This window comes from Pipistrellus hanaki (assembly GCF_964339955.1).
Source record: "Pipistrellus hanaki genome assembly, chromosome: 6".
Lineage (NCBI taxonomy): Eukaryota > Metazoa > Chordata > Mammalia > Chiroptera > Vespertilionidae > Pipistrellus > Pipistrellus hanaki.
The window spans coordinates 25,925,573-25,947,959 of record NC_140508.1 but is presented as its reverse complement, the minus strand read 5'-3'; the positions used below and the strand labels follow the sequence as shown (position 1 = coordinate 25,947,959).

The window sequence follows — 22,387 nt, the reverse complement described above, 5'->3', positions numbered from 1 at the left end:
ACAAGAGAGGAGGGGTATGTTACACTCTTTAAGAAGTAAAATCTGGAAGACTTGGTAAGTATGGAGGGTTAGGAAGAGGGAGGAGTTAGGGTTGATACCCAGGTTTTTGACTGAAACTTCTGGGTGGAGGGGGCTAGAAGCTGGACCTGACCCTGGTTTGCTTACTCATAACCCAGGGCCTGGGAGGTGCAGCTCTTTTGAGTGGCCTTTATGTGTTAAAGAGCAGCTCTGGCCTGAGAAAGAAGTGATGCCTAGTGTGTCGCTTCCTCCCTCCCCCACCCTCCCCCCCAAGAGAGCTGGAGAGTTTATCTTCTGAGAGTAGAAATAACCTCCTAATTAAGAAGGAGGAGAGGCTGTGCTCCTGGCAATAGTAAGAGGCTTCTTTTTTTTTTTCTTCCCCAACTTCTGTTTACTCCTGGGAGAAAAGCAGCAGCAAAGCTCTGAGAGCAGGAACTTTAGAAAGGCAAAATACCTCTGATTAGTGTGGGAGTTGGAGAGAGCTTGCTGGAGAACTCAGAACTGGCTGCAGAGGGAGAGCCTGCTGTGGGGGAGGGGCTGCATGCCTGCCCCGCGCTGGAGTCTGGCAGAAATCCTGGGAAAGTTTGAGCACCAGAGTAAGACGATGATTTATTTTAAAAAAATTAAAAAGCCATTCTAATCAGTCTGTTTATGATCAAACCTACACTAAGTTATTTGTGATCAAAGTTACAAAATGATGAGAAAACACCAAATTGGATCTTGCTATTTAATTCTTTAGAAAGTTACTATTACATAGTATTAGTAGAGATTTTTGAAGCATCACGTTTGTGTTTTGTTTGTTTGTTTGTTTGTTTTTACTATTTTAAAAAATTATTTTTGCTAATGAAGAAGGGGAAGCAACCCCTACAATGTGTTACATTACATTTTGCATCCACTAGCAAAATCTGAGGCACACCTCACTGCTTTGGAGGGGCTCTCGGTCGGCAACCCATGGAGCCTCAGCAGGCCTGTGGTAGAATTCACAGGGCCCATGAACTTGGGTGGGAAAGAAAGTTAACATCTTTATTTTGACCAAATTCTAATAAATGTATTTTTTATTATGAGTTAAGTATTCAGAACACATTAGTATTAGCAATATTTATCACCATTAGAAACCAAATCTCTTTTCATATTATATGGCACATAGTTGTGGCACATATCTTATATAATAAAAGCCTAATATGTTAAACGTCAGTCATCTGGTCTCCAGTTCAACCACTGAAAGTGTAATCCTATCTAATAAAAAAGTAATATGCAAATTGACCATCACTCAAACACACAAGATGGCCACCCCCAAGTGGACACAAGATGGGCACCACAAGATGGTCAGGAGGGGAGGGCAGTTGTGAGTGATCAGGCCAGCAGGGGAGGACAGTTTGGGGGGACCCAGGCCTGCAGGGAAGGGCAGTTAGGGGTGGCCAGGCCTACAGGGGAGGGTAGTTGGGGGGAACCAGGGCAGCAGGGGAGGGCAGTTAGGGGCAATCAGGCCAGCAGGGTAGCAGTTAGGTGTCAATCAGGCTGGCAGGCAGAAGCAGTTAGGGGCAATCAGATAGGCAGGCAGGTGAGCAGTTGGAAACCAGCAGTCCTGGATTGTGAGAGGAAAGACTGCCCATTTAAGCAGGCAGTTGGACATCTCTCGAGGGGTCCCAGATTGGAGAGGGTGCCGGCTGTGTTGAGGGACACACCCTCCCTGTGCATGAATTTTATGCACCGGGTTTCTAGTATACTAATTATATGCTAGAACCGCTTAACCACTTGCTATGACGTACACTCACTACCTGTGGGCAGACAGTCGACCGATTGACCAGTTGCTATGATGTGCACTGACCACCAGGGAACAGACACTCCAACCAGTAGGTTAGCTTGGTGCTGGGGTCTGGCAGATCTGGACTGAGCAAGAGGGGCTGGACACGCCCTAGAGCCCTCCCTGGGTCCCTCCCCAGCTGGCCAACCTCCCACGTCCTTCCCTGGTCTTGATCGTACATCTGTGGGATCCCTTGGCCTGGCCTGCACCCTCTCACAATCTGGGACCCTTTGGGGGATGACAGAGAGCTGGTTTCAGCCAGATCCTGCTGAAAGCAGGAGCTCTCTTCCCCCTTGCCCCACTCCAGTGCACAAATTCCATACACCAGGCCTCTAGTCTGAATATATAGCTTATGTTTATACTTTGAATTTATAGTAGTTATACCCACCTCTAGCTCACAAGAGCCAATGCCTTAAATAACTACATACATTACTATATCACAAATTTTTTTTATTTGGATAATCATACTTCAGTAAAATTGGTTTTCTTTTAAATTCTATTCATTGTGTTTCATGCATTTAAAAACATTTTTCAGAGCAAATTTTATCAGCTTTGGAGCTTGCCAAAGAGGTTCACGGCATATGAAAGGTTAATAACCCTTTGCTAAGATCATGTAGTTGTGGCAAAAGACCTCCACCTGGTGGCAGCATACTCCTGAAAGGTTAAATGTGTAATCAACTGTTGTGAAGGAATTTTTTAAAATAACAGTATATTTGAGTATGGTTTTCAAACAGTTTTGACCACAGCCCACAATTAGAAATGGGCTTTACATCATAACTCAGTACACTCCTACAGAAGTTTCACAAAACAATACTTCACTTTACCATGTGACCCACTGATATTTCTTAATCCCATTTCAAGATTCTCTTTCACTAAACTAAAATGCCTGTTGCAACACCCTGAACTGCAGTGCAGTAAGTCACACTGTACCGTTTGACATTAGGGGAGATCAACTTTCAGCATACCTCATGATATATACCCAGTGAGCTTCACTTTGGTTTCTCCCAAAATACCCACACATTTTCAGGGACATAATACTTATATTTTAAATAACTGTTAACAAATATGAACATACTTTTACTCAGCATTTTAAAACATTGTTTATTATTGTTGTATTACTTCTATACAAGGGAAGGAACTGATCTTAGGCACATATGCTATCAAAATATTTCACATTCCCATCACCATATAAAGTTCTCTTGTGCCTGTTCTCAGTCAATTTCTACCTAGGCAGTCACTCTGATTTTTGTTTTGTTTTGTTTTTTAATGTATTTCATTATGTGTTTGTGTATATTTTATGGCAATCACTGTTCTGATTGCTTTGATCATACATTTAGTTTTGCTGTTCTAGAACTTTATATAAATGGAAGCCTACAATATATATTTTAGCCTGGCTTTTTTTGCTTAATATTATGTTTTAGAGATTAGTTCATGTTGAGTGTTTCAGTAGTTTAGTTGAATGAATGAATATATCCATTGAATGAATCTACTCCTGTAGATAGACTTGAGCTATTATGAATAACACTTCCAAGTCTTTTCTTCCAAGTCTTTTTGTGCGCGCATGTTTTATCTCTCTTGGTGAATACATAGGATAGAATTGCTGGCTCAGTCAGTCAATAAATGTATGTTTATAGGAAACTGACCAACTATTTTCTAGAGTTGTTGGCCAGTTTACATTTCCCATAGCAATGTGTTAGAGTTTGGGTTGTTCCACATCATTAACAAGTTTTGGTATGTCAGTCTTTTTAATTGTAGTCATTCTCAGAGGTATTTAGTTTTATCTCTTGGCGATTTTAATTTGCATTTGTCTTATGACTGATGTTGAACACTTTTTTCATCTGTTTATCAGCCATTTGTTTTTCTTATTTGTGGAGTGTTTGTTAAAGTTGGTGTTGTTTGTGGGGGTTTTTGTTTGGTTGGTTGGTTGGTTGAATTTGTAGGAGTTCTTTACATATTTTATTTGCCCATCTTTTAAAATTTTTAAATATGTTTTTATTGATTTTAGAGAGGGAGAGAAAGAAACATTGATTGGCTGTCTCTTGCACTGGGGATTGAGCCTATAAACCAGGGCATATGCCCTGACCAGGAATCGAACCAGCAACCTCTCAGTGTATGGGAGGATACTTAACTAACTGAGCCACAGGGGTCAGGGCATGAATGCCCATCTTTTATGTCAGATATATGTATTTATGAGTATTTTTTCCAGTCTATGACACACATATTTCTTTTGTTAATGGTGTCTTTTGATGGCCAAAAGTTTTAAAATTTGACAAGTCTAATTGAACCCTTTTGTTTTCTATATTTAGTGCTTTCTGGGTCAGAGTCCTGTCTAGGAAATATTTTCTGACCCCAAAGTCAGGAAGATAGTTTGGTTTTTATGTTTGGGTCTGTGATCCATCTCAAATTAATTATTGTGTATGGTGTGAGGTAGGTGTCGTTTTATTTTTTTCCATATTTGTAGTTGGTATTCTCACACCATTAATTGAAAATACTTTCTTTTCACCTATCACACAGCATTTAAAATAAAAACAAATAAAACCTGTTAACCAAAGACGTACAAAAGTGTTCTTTTCTTGTGGGACATAAACAGACCCGCTGGGCCTCTTAGACTACCCTCTACCTATATAGTCTTGGTCTTCAATTCCTTTCTAAGGCAGGCCTTCCACAGTTATCCTGAGACTCTCAGAAATTATTCCTAAGGTTGAGGATTTCTAAGGCTACAGCTCTTCACAGAATCTGTAGCTATGTCACAGAGCTGCTAGCTACATGTGGCTGTCCAAAGTAAAGCCAAATAAAAATTTTAAATTTAGCTTCTGGGTCACAATAACCAGATTTCAAGTGCTCAGTAGCCACGTATGGCTATTGGCTAGCCTGTTAACCAATGCAGATACAATATTTCCATTTTTTTCACAAGTGCCACACAGCCCTAGCCTATCTATAATAATAAAAGTATAATATGCTAATTAGACCAGCTGTCCTTCCCAGACGACCTTCTGGATTAAGCCGGGGCTTCAAGGGAAGCCCTTGTTGTGGGTGCCAGATGGGAGCTGGTGCCGGCAGCAGGGGGCGAGGGGGAGAGGGGAAGGAAGGCCTACTCTTGTATGAATTTCATGCATTGGGCCTCTAGTAGAATAAGAAAGAAGACAGGCCTTGTGCACAGTTGTAGGGTGTGAATGAAACCTCTGTAGTTTTGATAACTGTCATTCATCATCTGCCTTCCTCTCCTTGGTTCTTTTCATCCATTTGGGCTTCTATTTCTATTCCAAGATTCATTGTCATTGCCAATCCTTTTGTCTGCCTAAAAATATAGGAGCTTACATATTTGTTCTCCCCTAGCTAGAAGAAAGAATTCTGCTGGCTGTCCACAGACTCGTTCTTTCCTGGAGCCCACCTAATTCTGACCTATTTTACTTCTCAGTGTTTGAAAGTCTTCCAACTGCCACTGGCTGCCTAGGCATCCCCCTCAAGGCGTGGCCCAGAGATAAATATGTTGTCTTTTCTATCCTGATTTAAAATGACACTTCTCCTTAGCATTCCTACCATAAATACTAAGCTTGCAAAGAGTAATAGGTTATGAGTGGTAGCCCTGCCCGCTCTGAACATTTCTGTCTAGTAGTGTACTTGGTTGCTATTTCATGAGCAGCCACATAGGAATTTGTGTGGTTTCCTCTCATCGTTTGCTGGGTGTGCGCTGACTCTGCCATCACTGTCTTTCAGTGCGGGGATTTTGCTGTCCTGGTGGATCTTCACATCTCACCGCAAGGATCAAACAAAGACACCAGCTGGTTTTCTGAACAGAACAAAGAGGTACCACAAGACTTTTCACTATCTAAATGCAAGTAGCCATTGCTAGGAGAAATATTTAAGCTTTTATTTTAATTGGTGGGCGAGAATATTGAGTGGTATTTTACCCTTGAAAAATAGGTGTTAACTTCCCAATGGCAGACATATGCTTGCTGTTTTATTTTCCTTCAGACACTGACATGTCCATACATTTCATCTGTTACTCTGTCATTTAATCCATAAAGTTCCTACCTCTTTGTTTTGAGGGAAGGGTTACTCAGTATTACAAGAAGAAGTTAAAGTAACTATTGCAGGTAAGCAGGGGTTTTAATCTGACTGGTTATGCAAGATGGACCCAGCACCTGGTGCAGGTGTGGGGGCTCACACAAGGCTGATCTGTCACACCTGTGCGAAGTCCCAGTCTAGTGCACTTTTATCATCCACTATCCTCTTATTAGCATGAGCCTGTGACAACAAGTGCAGAGATGTTTCACAGTGTTCCTTCTCTCACCACACTCAGTCGCTAAGGGATGGTGAGGCAGAAAAGTGAATAGCTGTTTGACTGGGAGCATGATTCTGACCTCCCTGGCCTCGGCCTCCTCATCTGCAATGAAAGGGTTCCACAGAGCTGTCTGAGTCACTCCAGGCTCTTATATGCTCCCCACCCAAGTGCTGCCTGGGAAGAGGGTCAGAAGGTGCATCAACTCTCATCCCGTGCTGTGCTTCCTTCTTCAGATCACTGGTTACTGGAGCCCGGACAGCGAAGCAATCAATGGCCTTTAAGTAACTTTCAAATTATTACATACACAGTTTGTGTAATGGTATTTATTTGTCACAAAGCTCCTTAGAGCTAGAAATAAAAGTAAGTTTGATTAAAAGATGGTGCCTGGAGAAGACACTAGTGCTAATCACACACACACACTCACACACACACACACACACACACACACACACCTTTACTGTGATAACTTTTCAATTAGTTTTTGGAGATCACGAGGGGGAAAAATCTCCCTAAAAGAACATTTTCAATCAAAAGATGATAAAATTATCAGGGGACTTTGCTGTCATAGTTTCATAATATGTAGTGGTCTGAAACTGGGAGAAGGAAGGCACAAGATCCTGAGTGATGGGATTTACCCTTCAGGTAAATAACTGTGTACTGTTCTCATCCAGACTTAATATTTAGTAGGCCAGCATCTCCTACTACATCTCACCTTCATATAATTCCAAGCTTTGCATGTCCCCATGATTCAATGAAAAACAGTTCATTCACCAAAGTGACTGAGGGGACCTCCCCTAAAAGACTTCTGACTTGACATACATTAACAACAATCTAGAATCCATATTTCCCTCTATAATCCTCCCAACTTTACCACCTCAGCCTTAGACATTTCTGTTGATATTCAGTCAGTTTTGCCAAGAGTCAGTTTATTTGGAAGGCTTTAAAATAAAGCTGTGGGTATATGAATCACCTCCTCACCAAAGCGTGAGGCTAGATTTTTCCAGGGTGCCACATGCAGCTGTGCCACTCCTCCTAGTACCTATATCCGGGCAGCAGGGCATGACTTAGCAAAGATGCTCAGGGCACGATTGGACCTGCAGACCTTGCTGCAGTGGCAACTGCAAGAAGGCAAGTCATGCCAACAAGCCGGGCTTTGCTCCCTAAGTGAACTTCCTTTAAATTTCTTTAATGTATGTTCCCTTTAATGTATGTTCCCTGACATTAAAAGTTGCTCTGGGATAATGTGTGTGTGTGTGTGTGTGTGTGTGTGTGTGTGTGTGTGTGTGTGTGTCTGTAGAGAGAGAGACAGACGGACACAGACAAACATGGAGGGATGAAGGTGGTAGGGAGAAAAGCTAGTCAAGAAAAGGACCATATGGCTTCAGCCTATGTTCAGTGTCTCAGTGCTCTCATTTTTTTATCATTAGGTCATCTATCTCATGCTTGAGATTTCATGAGCAATCAATTTGATTGCATTTTAACAGCCACTTTATATAGTAAAGGTTTTAAGAATATGCACTTCCTTTTCAGAAAAAGGAGCTAGTTACATGTATTAAACATATGTTTATTTTGAGTCCAGCACAAGTAGTCTGTGTACCCAAACAGTTGAACTCAAACTGTTCTATGTGTAAACTTGAAAAAACAAACATGAGCCCCTGTTAGCCTAGAGATACATATGTAAGTTGGTCTTCTCATCTGCCCCTCCAATTTCACTGGGAATTTGTCTTCTCTTGTATTGCTCTGGTTCTGAAGAGAATGCTTTGCTAAGTGTGGTGTGGTCAGTTACTAGGGTATCTTGACTACATTGCACGTGGTCTACCTTCCATTCGTCAAACCTGACTCATTGAAGGAAAGCCCCGTAACTATAGGGAGAAAGTTTGTGTGTATGGCCTTTGCTTTATTTTTTGTCATGCTATTTTTAGTTCTAGCCTTATAGGGCATTTATGGCCAAATTTTAACAATCTTTATTTCCATGTATGTCTTTGACATATTTTCAGGCTCAGTCATCGTTGAACCCTGCATGTGAAGCAAAATTCTTTAATTGTTAAAACAACAGTATGAGGCAAGACAGCCTTTCTGTTGGGTGAACAATGCCAAGACACTCAACTATAAGCGAATATCTCTGTATTCCACAAGGCACTGCATCTTTGGGCTGCAAAATGAGAGCAGGAGAGAGGGGACCAGTTTGTATATTACCTAAAAGCTCACATGTGTGAGTTAAATCTAGTGTTTTCTGTACTGTTTGAGAAGTACATGTGTTTACAGTAAAAGTCAAGTTTGGCTCTCATTGCCCTTAGAAGCAACTTAAAACCTTGTTCTTATTTTAATTTATAAAGATTCTAAGAGATTAATCTGAGATGGCATTGCAAGAAACCAGTGGAACAGGTTTGAGGTGACCTCGGCAACTCTGAGCCTTCTTCAGAGTCTATAGGAATTGAACCAGAATCATCAGTCCTTATGCATCATGTCTTAATCTAAGAAATTTAGATTAGTTTGCATTTTTCCCTTTTCCTACATTAAATTATATTTTTCTGCTAGCATGGCTAATGTGGACAGTTTCTTCCCAGTGCATGGTTATACTTTTAAAGTTTTGTTTTTCTTTTTTATAAATAACACCAGGTGCACGAAATTCATGCACTTCGGAGGACAGGGGATGTCCCTCAGCCTGGCCTGTGCCCTCTCACAGTCTGGGAGCCCTTGGGGAATGTCCTATTGCTGGCTTAGGCCTGCTCATCATAGTCGGACATCCTTAGTGGAGCCCAGTTTCTAGCTGAGCAGTGCTCCCCCTGTGGGAGCATACGGACCACCAGGGGCAGCTCCTGCGTTGAGCATTTGCCCCCTGGTGGTCACTGTGCATCATAGTGACGGTCATTCCCCCATTCAGTTGATTTGCATATTAGCCTTTTATTATATAGGATTGATACATAAAACAATAGACAGCTATAGAAATTTGCTGTGGTAAGGTATATTGACATTGAATTAAAACCATGAGCTTCTGTTACCTAATAAATATGAATCTACTTTAGAGAAATATGAAAAGTTAAATTATTTTAATCATTAATAGGTGAATGTAGTGCAAATGAGTATATACAGTATTATCAACAAGAGTATGGAAGAAAATCAGATTATTGATTTCCAGTTCTCTATTCAACTCACTACTCAATGCCTTTCCCTTTTTTGGTAGATTTGTAAACCTGAGGCTAGAAACTAATGAATGGCAGTGTTTAGATTTTAAGTTTTTGAACCACATTTGAAAAATAAAAAACTTTGTATAAAATAGAAGTTTCTGGTTCCTATTGAACAAATTGGAGGATCTGGTGCCTTGTATGTATTCCCACTGTAAGCCCTGGGGGCTGCCCCGTTGAGTGGATTGGTGTCAGGGTTCCCTCTGAATATTCCCTGGCTCCTTCTGCCACAGTCTTCTGTCTAGCCATAGTGAGCATTTGCTTGGGGCTCTCAGTGTCTCATTAGAACTGGTTGATATTTACATGAAAATAGTCTTCACCTCACTGATTTCATCACCTTGTCACTATAGTTTGTTTTTTTTTTAAATTGTTATAATTCATTTTAGAGAGGGGACAAGGGAAAGAAAGATAAACATCCATGTGAGAGAGATACATCAATTGGCTGCCTCTCTTGTGTGCCCCAACTGGGGATTGACCGCACAACCTTTCAGTATACTCCAACCAACCTAGCCACATCGAACAGGGCTTGTACTCTAATTTTTACATTGAGGTGTTTTTAATCTTCCTTTTAGAAATGTGAAACTAAGGAAAAGAAAAAGTAAATGAATTTCATAGATCACAGAATGGGCCGACAAACCTCAGTAGCAAATTTGCATCTCCAGTATTGTCTATGAGTATATAAAACATTCTTATCAGCATTCATAGCTAATTTAAAAAGCAAACAAAATGAAATGTTCACTGTTAACTTTTTAATGTGCATGATGTTGACTTTTTTGCATTGCATTAAATCAGAAAGTTATCTCTTCATTTTTAATTTTTCTATAGGAAATCTGTTTACTGTTAAAAGAAACCATTAATTCAAGAGTTAAAGAGTACTTGGAAGTTCGTAAACAGCACAGGCCTTCAAATACAGAATTCACAAGATCCAGTCCCTTGTCCTTAAAAGGTAGGCACAGAGCACTTTAATTTTGGATAAAATGTCTGCTTTGTAGAAATGACAATTATGTTTGACTCTGACTGTCATGTTAGTAAAGTGATACATTTAAAATATGTGTTCTAGTGAAGATGCTTTGTTTGGATAAAGAAAATTAGCCAAAAAGCCCTGAAGGGTTTTTAATGGTAGGCAAAATATATGAAAATAGAAAATAAAACATTCCCAGGGAAACTGTAAATTTCTAAAAGGGTTTTTTTTGTTGTTGTTGTTTTGTTTTTAGAAGTAATCTTACAAATAGATTTACATTAATGCTGATTTGATTTGAAGCTTTGTGCTTTTTAAAATGTTTTCATATATGTCACCGCTTTCAGAGGTTCTCAACTAGGGTGAATTTTGCCTCAGGGGACATTTGGTAATGTCTGTAGACAGTTTTGGTTGTCATAACTGGGTGGGAGCGGTGACCTGGGAACTACTGGCATCTAGTGGGTAGAGGCTAGGGATGCCACTAAATACACTAAATATCCTATAATGCATAGAACACTCCCTCTCCCCTCCTCAAAACCCCCCCCTCCCCCCCGCCCCAGTCCACACACACACACACAGCAAAGTCTTAGTGGCCAGGAACGTCAAGGGCACTAAGGTTGAAATATCATTACCCTATTTCCTAAAAACACTGAGATTGGTAATGTCTGAGTTATAGATGAAAAAGCTGAAGGTCTCCAAGATGAAGGGGCTTGCCCAAATAAAAGATCTTGTTATTGAGGACAGATTATCTTGTATATTTGGCACTTCCATCCTCTCTTCTCCTCCCAGTACATAGCCCAGAGTCTGTTACATAGATTCAGTAACATGATGAATGATAGAATATTTGGGTGGCAAGTGGCAAAACCTGAACTCAAACCCAGTTCTTCTGACTCCCAGCCCACTTCTTTCCGGCCCGTCATTGTTGTGCTTTTAAGATTTTTACTAAGTCGGCATTTTATAGCACTCTTTCTGGTACAAGTACAGTTAGAGGACATTGCTGGAGCACTGTGAACTGGATTATACTACTGCACATGTCTCTTTAGGAAAGGAATGGTGTTACATACCCCACGTTGAAGGGATACTTGATCTTAAGTGTTTACCTGGCACAGCTTATAAGTAGGCAGACATTAAGTTTACCTAAACAACATTGTTTAGATGATACTTTCTGATTTTTCACTTAGAAGTAGTATAAATCTTGAGAAAAGCCATAGGAGCTTGCAATCTTTGTAGGATTCTTTGCACTGAGCAGATGTGCTAGTCTCACTTGCTAACTGATACAAAAGGAAAAGGGACAGCGGTTTCAGGACATCCATCCCTGGTGTGGCAAGTGGCTTGGTCTGCCACCCATCCTTCCTCTCCTGCTGAGTGAAGAAAGCTAAATACTCAGTTTCCCAGCCTCCCTCACACATAGGGAACACAGCTCTAGCCCCAAGATGAAAATCAAAACTTTTCTTGGGCTCATATGGGCAAGAAGTTTTTTTTTAAACAGAAAGGTGATCTTACTGTACAAACAGTATTATAACCTATTTTTCCATAATATAGAAGTCCTTTAAGACATGTATATCACCATTTTAAAAAACTTAGTTTTATTGTGGTAAACTATACATAGCATAAAATTTATCATTTTTACTATTTTCAAGTACATACAATACCAGTGTTTAGTGCATTCACATTATTGTGCAGCTGTAACCACCATCCTTCTCTAGAACTTTCTCATCATTCTAAACTGAAACTCTTTACCCATTAAATGATAATCACTCATTAGTTCTTTCCCCAGTTCCTGGCAACCACTATTCTACTAATCTATATATATTTGGTAACTACTAGTAAATAAATATATATTTAATATATAAATATACAGTCATGCACCACATAATGACATTTTGATCAACAGTGGACCACATATACATATCTGATGATGGTCCCATCTATAATAATAAAAGGGTAATATGCTAATTAGACCAGACATCTTTAGGGCATCCCTCTGGACATCCTTCCAGTCAAAGCCACAGTGGTGGGGGCCGAGGCAGAAGCTGTTAAGGGGTAATCAGTCCAGCAGGGGAGGGCACTTAGGGGCGACCAGGTTGGCAGGGGAGCAGTTAGGCATTGATCAGGCTGGCAGGGGCATGGTTAGGGGGTGATCAGGCTGGCAGGCGGACAAGCATTTGGGAGCCAGCAGTCCCAGATTGTGAAAGGGATGTCCCACTGCCGGTTTAGGCCCAATCCCCTGTGGGGTCCCAGATTGGAGAGGGTTAGGCTGAGGGACACCCTTACTCCCCATGCACAAATTACGTGCACCACGCCTCTGGTAAGATTTTAATGGAGCTGAAAAATTCCTGTTGCCTGGTGGTGTCATAGCCACTAACCTCTAAATGTAACACATTACTCACTTGTTTGTAGTGATGATGGTGTAAACAAACCTACTGTGCTGCCAGTCATACAAAGGTAAAGCACATGTAGTTCTAGTAGCAGGCTATATCATGTCCGTTTGTATAAGTACACCATGGTGTTCACACAATGACAGCATCACCTAAGGATACATTTCTCAAAATGTATCCCTGTCATTAGGCATTGCATGACTGTATATAATAATATACATCTCATTTTGTTTACTCATTTGTCAGTGAAGTAGTTAGGTTGTTAGGTTGTTTCCATCTTTGACTATTGTGAATAATGTTGCTATGAACATTGGTATACAAATATTTGGTTGAGTCCTTGCTTTCTATTATTTGGGTATATACTACACCTGAAGTGGAATTGTTGGGTTATTCGGTAATTCTGTATTTGACTTTTTTGAGGAACTGCCATACAGTTTTTCATAGTGACCACACCATTTTACATTCTTACCAACAGTGCACGAGGGTTCCAATTTCTCCACAACCTTGCCAACATATATTTTCTTATATTTTGATTATAGCCATCCAAATAGATGTGAAGTGATAGCTCATTATGTTTTTGATTTGCATTCCCCTGATAAGGAGTGATGCTGAGAATCTCCTCATGTGCTTCTTGGCCATTTGTATATCTTCTGTGGAGAAATACCTGTGTATGACCTTTGCCCATTTTTATTTTTATTTTTTAAATTTCTTTATTGATTAAGGTATTACATATTTGTCCTCATCCCTTCATTACCCCCTCCCCACTCATGTGCTCACCTCCCTACCCTCCCCCCACACCCTGGTATTCATTTCCATTGGTTAGGCTTATATGCATACATACAAGTCTTTTGGCTGATCTCTCCTCCTTACCCCCACCCTTCCCTACCTTCCCTCTGAGGTTTGACAGTCTGATCGATGCTTTTCTGTCTCTGGATATGTCCCTGTTCATTAGTTTTTTTTTGCTCATTATATTCCATAAATGAGTGAGATCATGTGGTATTTATCTTTCTCTGACTGGCTTATTTCACTTAGCAGAATACTCTCTAGTTTCCTCCATACTGTTGCAAATGGTAAGAATTCCTTCTTTTTCTCCACAGCATAATATTCCATTGTGTAGATGTACCAGAGTTTTTTAATCCACTCATCTGCTGATGGGCACTTAGGCTGTTTCCAAATCTTAGCTTTGGTGCATTGTGCTGCTATGAACATAGGGGTGCATATATCCTTTCTGATTGGTGTTTCTAGCTTCTTGGGGTATATTCCAGACATAGGATCTCAGGGTCACATGGAAGTTCCATTTTTAATTTTTTGAGGAAACTCCATACTGTTTTCCACAGTGGCTGCATCAGTCTGCATTCCCACCAACAGAGCAGGAGAGTTCCTTTTTCTCCGCTTCCTCACCAACACTTGTTTGTTGATTTGTTGATGATAGCCATTCTGACAGGTGTGAGATACATTTTTTGATTGGATTGTTTATCTTCCTTTTGTTAAGTTGTATGAGTTCCCTGTAAATGTTGGAGATTAAACCCTTATTGGTGATAACATTGTCAAGTATGTTCTCCCATGCTGTGGGCTTTCTTGTTGTTTTGTTGATGGTTTCTTTTGCTGTGCAAAAGCTTTTTATTTTGATATAGTCCCATTTGTTTATTTTCTCTTTAGTTTGCATTGCCCTAGGAGCAGTATCAGTGAAGAAATTGCTTCGGCATACGTCTGGGATTGGGCTGCCTGTGGATTTCTCTAGTATTTTTATGGTTTCCCATCTTATGTTTAAGTCCTTTATCCATTTTGAATTTATTTTTGTGTATGGTGTAAATATATTTTATTGATTTCACAGAAAAGAGAGGGAGAGAGATTGAAACATTAATGATGAGAAAGAATCATTGATCAGCTATCTCTTGCACAGTTCCTACTGGGGATTGAGCCTGTAGCCCAGGCATGTGCCCTTGACCAGAATCCAACCAAGGACCCTTCAGTCCCCCGGCCAATGCTCTAACCACTGAGAAAAACTGGCCAGGGCTCCTTTGCTTTTTTTTTTTTTTTTTTTTTAATTGAGTTATTTTGTTTTTGAGTTATAGGAGTTCTTTATATAATCTAGATATTAATCTCTTAATTAGATACATGATTTGCAAATATTTCTCTCATTCTCTGGGTTGCCTTTTTATTCTCTCTCTTTTTTAAAAATCTTTTAACTTTTTTTTTTGTTTTATTAATCCTCAAACAAGGATATTTTTCCATTGATTACATTGGGAGAGTAGAAGAGAGAAGGAAAGACAGAGAGAAACATCAATATGAGAGAAACACATTAGTTGGTTATCTCCCACATGAGCCCGATCAGGGCCTGGGTCTGGGAGGCGCCTGCAACCAAGGTACGTGCCCTTGACCGGAATTGAACCAGGGGCCCTTTAGTCTACAGGCCAACACTTTATCCACTGCGACAAACCAACTAGGGCTGCCTTTTTATTCCCTTGATAGTGTCCTTTGACACACAAATGTTTTTAATTTTGATGTAGCTAATTTGTCTATTTCTTCTTTTGTTGCCTGTGGTTTTGATGTCATAGCCAAAAAATCATTGCTAAATCAGTGTCATGAAGCTTCTTCCTATTTTTACTTCTAAGAGTTTTATAGCTTTTACATTTAGGTCTTTGATTCATTTTGAGCTAATGTTTAGCTAAGGTTTAAAGTAAGGGTCTAGTTTCATAGGTGGATATCCACTTGCCTCAGCATCATTTGTTGAAAAGCCTGTCTTTTTCCTCTTGAAATATTCTTGGCAGCCTTATTGAAAATCATTTTATCATAAACATGAGGATTTATTTTTGGGCTCTCTGTTCTATTCCATTGGTCTATATGTTTGTCTTTAAGCCAGTACCATAGCTTTTTTATTAGTACCATAGCTTTGTAGTATGTTTTCAAATTAGGAAGTATGAGTCTTCTGATGTAGTTATCAGTGTTTCAAAATTGTTTTGACCATTCGAAGACCACATCATCATTTTTTTTTAATATATTTTTATTGATTTTGTACAGAGAGGAAGGGAGAGAGATAGAGAGTTAGAAACATCGATGAGAGAGAGTCATCGATCAGCTGCCTCTTGCACACCCCCTACCGGGGATATGCCCACAACCAAGGTACATGCCCTTGACCGGAATCGAACCCGGGACCTTTCAGTCCCCAAGCCGAATCTCTATCCATTGAGCCAAACCAGTTTCGGCCACATCATCATTTTTAATGACTGCATAGTATAAGTGTTCATTCTCTAATTTTTGGTTGAACATTTGGATACATCTGATATTTTATTTTTACTGTGGTAAACCATGGTGCAATGAACATCCTGATAATGTACATATTTTCAAACTTCTATTTTGAAGTTCATATTTTTATAGGCATGTAAGAGCTTCTTAATGATATTAATACTTTGCATGTTACATATATTGCAAAAGATTTTCTCAGTTTGTCATTTGCCTTGGGGTTGGTTTACTTAACTTACAACCCCAAACAAAGAGAAACCTTTATTTGCCTCATGGAGGCTTCTGAGATCAATGACCACCAGCATGATGAATGCTGGCCTTGCCTTGTAGTGAGGTACGGATTACCAGAAGGAGGAGGCAGGATGATGCTAATGCAGCCCTCTTTAGAAAAATGGCTAAGTGTCCCTCTTTGAAAGTAAACTTTGTATGAAATCATCATCTTTCCTCTCCTTCCTACTTCTTAATTAAGTCTTTTGATGTTTATTTTTCAGCCAGTCCCCTTCTGTGCTGCCTCACCCGGACAACTGCAGCAGCTCCCTAGCTGGCTTCCTTGCATGTGCTGTGGCCAGTGCTTCTCCTGCTGTCAACACTTCAGTTGATGTAATCCCTTAAAATCATAGGTCTAATCTTGTGCATCTCTTCAGGATTTCCCCAAAGCTCCCGGGATGAAGACCAAGATCTCTGGGATAGCTGCCTCTCCAGCCTCATCTTGTACCACTTGTTCCTCATCCAACTCTAGCAAACGTAATTTCTTTCTTCCAAAGCTTCATTCTTCTCCTCATGTTGGGGTCTTTCTTTGCTCCCTGTCTTCCCCTTCTCCTTCCCCTATGCTTCTTTCAGCTCTCTGCTCAAAGTCTATTCCTCAGGGAGCTTATCCTGTTGACAGGTTTCTTGTTCCAGGCCCACGAGCATTCTGAACTTTTGTTCACATTATTTGGTTATTGCCTTATCTCTCCGCAAATGTATGAGCCACCAAAGACAGATTCTGTCTCTTATATTATCTAGTATATCTCCACCATGGAGCACATTTCCTGGTGTTTGTTCAGATGATATATTACATACATGGTTATATCTTTCCTCTTCCTAGTAAGGTCAGGGCCTGCCCTAACCTACCTGTCCTGGCTTTGTCTCTTCCTGCTGCTTTTCTATTTCCTGCAAATATACATTCTTTATCCCTCCATGCCTTTGCTCTTACATGTTTCTCCTTTGTCTGGAACTTTTTTTCTTTTAATTTTGAAGACCCAATTCAGATATTACTTCTCCAAAGTCTTCTTCAGTTTCCCCCTCTCTGGCACTTAACACTTTTATAACATTTGCCATATTGTGTTATAAGCAGTTTACCTGCCTTTCTTCCTCCCTTTCATTGGTTAAGATGGATTATTTGTCACCCTGTAACTCAAGGGCATAAATAGATAACTGGGCTTTTGGTTATAGTGCTTAACCTCATACTAAAGTAACTCATTTCTAAAAGGTAAAAGATGAGTTATTTTACCCTCTCTACCACAAGGCTGCTATTCCCAAAGCTCCTCATGTTATAGGCCCTGCGCACTCACAGGGATGAAGTGTACAGACACAATAATAAACCGCCACCTTGTATTGTTTATTAACAGCTGCACACAAACACACATACACACAAAAAAACCAAACAGGAACTGAATACATCCTTTTACTCTTTCCTCAGAGGACCAGAGACATCTCTAAACATTTATCTAGCTGCCTCTTCTTAGCTGCTTCAATGATCTTACCTAAGTGTCTTTTTCAAAGCAATTTCAAAGCCGCCAACCATAAGCCTTTCTTGTTTCTCCTCAGTGTTCAGCTCTGTGTCTCATGATCCTTAAAACTAGAAAGAGCTGTCATTATTGTATTGGTGATTTGGATGATTGTGGGTGGTTCATGCTTTTGTATAAATTGGATATCTTTTTCTCACTTCCACGTGTTTTTTACCTTTATCATTTGCAAATACATGTAACAATAATATACCTCACTCATCATGGCAAATACATGTAACAATAATATACCTCACTCATCATGGCAAATACATGTAACAATAATATACCTCACTCATCATGGCACAGATATCTAACACATGTTGCTGAAGGCTGATAATTTTGCTGATGACGCTCATAAAAGTAATTTTTTATGCTCTGGGTTTTCTTTCTAAAAAATAGTATAAATGGCTGTGAGGCCATTTCGTTAGTCTTATAATTTAAAGGAATACAATGACTGTTAATAAACTAATCAGCAAAAGCATAGCACAGATATTTGCTAGTGATCCCATCTGTTTTAGGCCCCCTGAAATGTTATTCCAGTAGATTCAGCAAAACTTAATGTTGTAAGAAAGTTTTTAAAAAGACTTCACTGTCAATTCCATCTCTTTAATATTTTCCCCCTTAGCCTTGCCAGTATTGGGTGTTACCAGTATTTTTAATTTTTGCAAGTCTGGCACACCAAAATTTAAAAAAGATATCTTACTCTTTGATTTTTATTTATGTTTCTGTTTTTATTTATTAATTGACTGGCCTGCATATTTATAGCCCTTGCTCACCTTTGCATTTTGTTATTTGTCTTTTTCTTCTTAATCTCTTTCTCTTTTTCCCATTGTTGCTCCATTGGTCAAGGCCCTTCTTAACAGCTCTTGAATTCCTGCCACAGCCTCCTGATTTTCCTTCCAGCTCATCTACACATACTCTGCTGCCAAAGTGTCCTTTAAAAAACAAAATGTGATAGTCTCCAGCTTAAAATCTTTTGTGGTCAGGAACCTTAGTTGCCTAATATCTTTTATTTAATTTCATTTCTGCTTGAGACTAAGCAGAATGGGTCTGGCTCTTTAGAGAAGAAGCTGATGAAGGTATTAGGTAGCTCACAGGATCAACCTGTGGGAGGGCCACACAGCTCCGTTCTGAAGCTACGCAGCCTGCACAGCCTCAGCCCCACGGTGGACACAGCTCTGGTACAGGCACCGTTCCAGCTGCTGTCTGTGATGCTCAGGACCAGGGGTAAGCCGCTGCCCCCAGTCAGCAAAAGATTGACTGCCTGTCACGTGCCATAGCCCTGGCTGCTCCTTCTGAAGGAAGGCAAAACCAGATCCTATGGCTGTACCCTAGTTGCAGATGATGCAGGGAATGTGAAAAAATTGTCATTTACCTTAGGAAAAGTGGGACTTACAAATGTGGAAAGTTAGCAAAATTCAGGGAGAGGATGGTCAAAAATTTGAGGTGAGTAGCCACTAGTTACAAATATTCACAGAAGTTTTCCTCTTTAATAAACTTTAAAACAATAGCAAACTATTGCCAATGACATAACTCTCCTAACTACAAGAAAATGTGCTCAACATCTCCTCCAAGAGAGATAACCCAAAGTCCCAAGTCCTAGCTCTAAGTCTAGGGTTTCTGAGTGATGTTTATTCTTCTACTAGTTCATTCACAGCCTGTATTTGTTAACTTATTGACTGATCATAAAGTTAACGATTGTCAACATATCTTGAATAAAATAGTAAGGAAACATAAAGTCAAAAACTTAGTTAATATATGAATATATACATGATACAGCAAGGAAGACAGTATAGGAAGATGCTGCCATTGTAATATCTATAGCCAGCACATAAAATAAAGAGCTAGTTTTTATATCTCTCCTCTTTTAATACTTAGTTCATATTTCCTTTGTCCTTAGCCAATAAGTCTGCTAATTGGCATTCCTTACCTGGCAAAGTGATACAGACCTTTATTTCTGAGGGATTTGAGCCTTCATGGCCCGGCCTATGTGAGGTTGTCATCTTTCTCATTACCTTTTAGTCACTTCCCATTTTGATTCCCTGTTCCAGGAACCATGTACTCTAGCCAAGAGAACACATTGTTCTGTTGGTCACAGTATGTTAATACGCTGAGTGGCCAGATTATTAAGACCACCCCATCAGTACTTTGTTGGCCACCTTTTGCCTTCAATACTGTAGCGATTCTTCTTGCCATTGACTCCACGAGATGTTGAAAGGTGATGCGAGGAATCTGACTCCATGCCTGATGAATAGCACTGTCCAGTTCTGTGAGATTTGATGGTTACGGAACCAGCTGCCTGATGGCTCTTTTAACTTCATCCCATAAATGCTCAATTGGATTGAGATCTGGTGATTGTGGGGCCACCCTAAGCAAGGTAAACTCTCCCTCATACTCTTGAAACCACTCCTGCACAATATGAGCACCATGGCTTTGCACATTGTCTTGTTGGAAGAAGCCATCACCATCAACATGATAGGATAAACTTGATCAGCAATGATACTTAGGTGTGTTGTGCTATTCAGGTGTTGTTCCACACAAATTAAAGGGCCCAAATCATGCCAGGAAAACATGCCCCAAACCATTAATACTGCCCCCACCAGCTTGAAGGGTTGTACTCATGCATGTGGGGTGCATGCGTTCATGCTGTTTCCATGAAATTCTCACTCTGACATCTTCATGATGCAACTGGAAACCTGATTCACCGGACCACATGACTTTTTTCCAATGCTCGACTGTCCAATCCTTGTGTTCCTGTGCGAATTGGAAATTTTTTATCTTGGTAACTGCAGACACCAAAGGTGCTCGAACAGGCCTTTGGCTTCCATGTCCCATACGATGCAGTGTATGGCTAATTGCCTACAAACGTCAGGTGGTCATAATAATCTGGCCACTCAGTGTGTGTGTGTGTGTGTGTGTGTGTGTGTGTGTGTGTGTTAGAGGCCTGGTGCATGAATTTGTTCATGGATGGAGTCTGGCCAGCCTGGCCAGGAAGAAGGGACATGGGCAGTTGGCCGACCTGCCTGCTGGTCGAACTCCTGATCGAGGGGGAAATTTGCATATTAGCTTTTTATTACATAGGATATACACTGAGTGGCCAGATTGTTATGCGTTCAGAGATCATAATAATCTGGCCACTCAGTGTATATATTAATCCAAGTATCACAAGGTCGTGCCTTGCCATTTGTATCATAACTAACTTTTCAGTAGACCTTGCTGCATTGAACCTTACTTGATTGCTCAGTAGGCTCATTGAATTTTGAGTCCACTGCCTTAGCTCATAAATTGAGTTTCTTGGTTATAAGCACTGTGGTGGTCATGATGAATGAGACCTGCAGTAAGTCCATGGATGCTGTGGCTTACATAAACATGGCAGGTAAAGTGGGCACATTCAAATCCTGAATAAGATTCCATTCTAGTGCCTTCTTTGTAATGAAAAAGTCTGATCCACTCACTTCTACTGGTCCATCTCTCTGTGATATGAGAGCTGGTGGGGAGGATCACATTAATTGCTGCTGCTGAAAAATTGAGCACTTGGCAGAGCTCAGCGTTAGTGAGTTTAAGTCCATGTTGTTGAGCCCGAGCATTCTCTCCACCGTGGCCACATGGCTCATGAGCCCTTTGAGCAGGTAAGTGGGCAGCTGGGGAAAAAGACTGGCTAGGGCAGGTCATCTTGTTCAGCTCATAAAAGAACTTCTCCTTAATGGAGCCTTTTGGAGAATATTTACATAAGATACAAATATTTTCTCTCTGTCTAATTTTCTCAACGTCTTGTCACCATTTCTTCTGAGTTTCTTCCTATGAATGTGTGTGTGTATGGGTGGGGGAGAGACTCTCTCCTTAGGGGCCCCAGTGGACCCAAAATATACTATTCACTATTCTGCCACCTTGACAGATTTACCTTCTTCGTGCCAAGTGAGGTTATATCATTGCATTCATTCACTTCTGGATGATGCCATCTATTGGGAAAAGCCATTGGATTAATCAGGCACAGATTTTTCTCTGTTAGTAAACTGGTCACCCAATCTTTCAGATCATGTATATGTGTCAGAGAAATATGCAAACATACCCATCAGTGTTTGTGCTTATTTCTTAGTAGTGAAAATGGTGCAAAAACTTGACTTACCTTTTAGATGTACTCTCTCACATGCTCCAGACCATTAGATATTTAGAAACTGTATTTTCATAGGTTTCATTTATCACCATGTGACATGCCTGTGTCCTACCATGATATCTAGAATACATGCCTCCTTCTCTGTAAGTCCTACCATATGCCCTTAATGTAGTAGACCAGAACAATAGCCTATAAGGTAGTGAGATAGATATTCAAGGTCCCTGTGGACTACTCTTGTTACTGAAGCAGAATGTTAATGGAGCAATGAAGCATACAATGAAACTGTGTGGTATTCTCTCTATAGATAGCAACCTGCTTCTGAGTTCTCTGCTCATTGAGATAGAATCATCAGATTTTACCCTCTCGGTATTGCTGATGTGAGGCACTATAGTGCTCCAGTTGAGAGACCACCCACCTCTAGAAGAATGGATGTGCAATTAAATCTGCATTACTCCATCATTATTCTCTAATATCATTTGTCTTCTACTTATGACAAAGAGGCAAGTTAAATAAGAAAAGTATATGAAAAACTATTCTTAGATATTTTGAGTTTTTGATGGTGGCACAGTCTCTTTGATTTCCTAGGGGTTAGTACTGCTTCTACTTTACAGCTCTGATGCAGAGAGGAACTCC

The 22,387-nt window shown here is 40.2% G+C and overlaps 1 protein-coding gene across 1 annotated transcript in view; it reads left to right on the top strand.

Moving 5' to 3' along the window:
* Positions 1–22,387, top strand: part of SLX4IP (SLX4 interacting protein) — a 175,934-nt gene that overhangs the window by 99,091 nt on the left and 54,456 nt on the right. The window contains exons 3-4 of the mRNA XM_084887670.1: positions 5,540–5,629; positions 10,118–10,238. Coding sequence (XP_084743796.1) covers positions 5,540–5,629; positions 10,118–10,238 — 211 coding nt within the window. The remainder of the gene's footprint in view (positions 1–5,539; positions 5,630–10,117; positions 10,239–22,387) is intronic.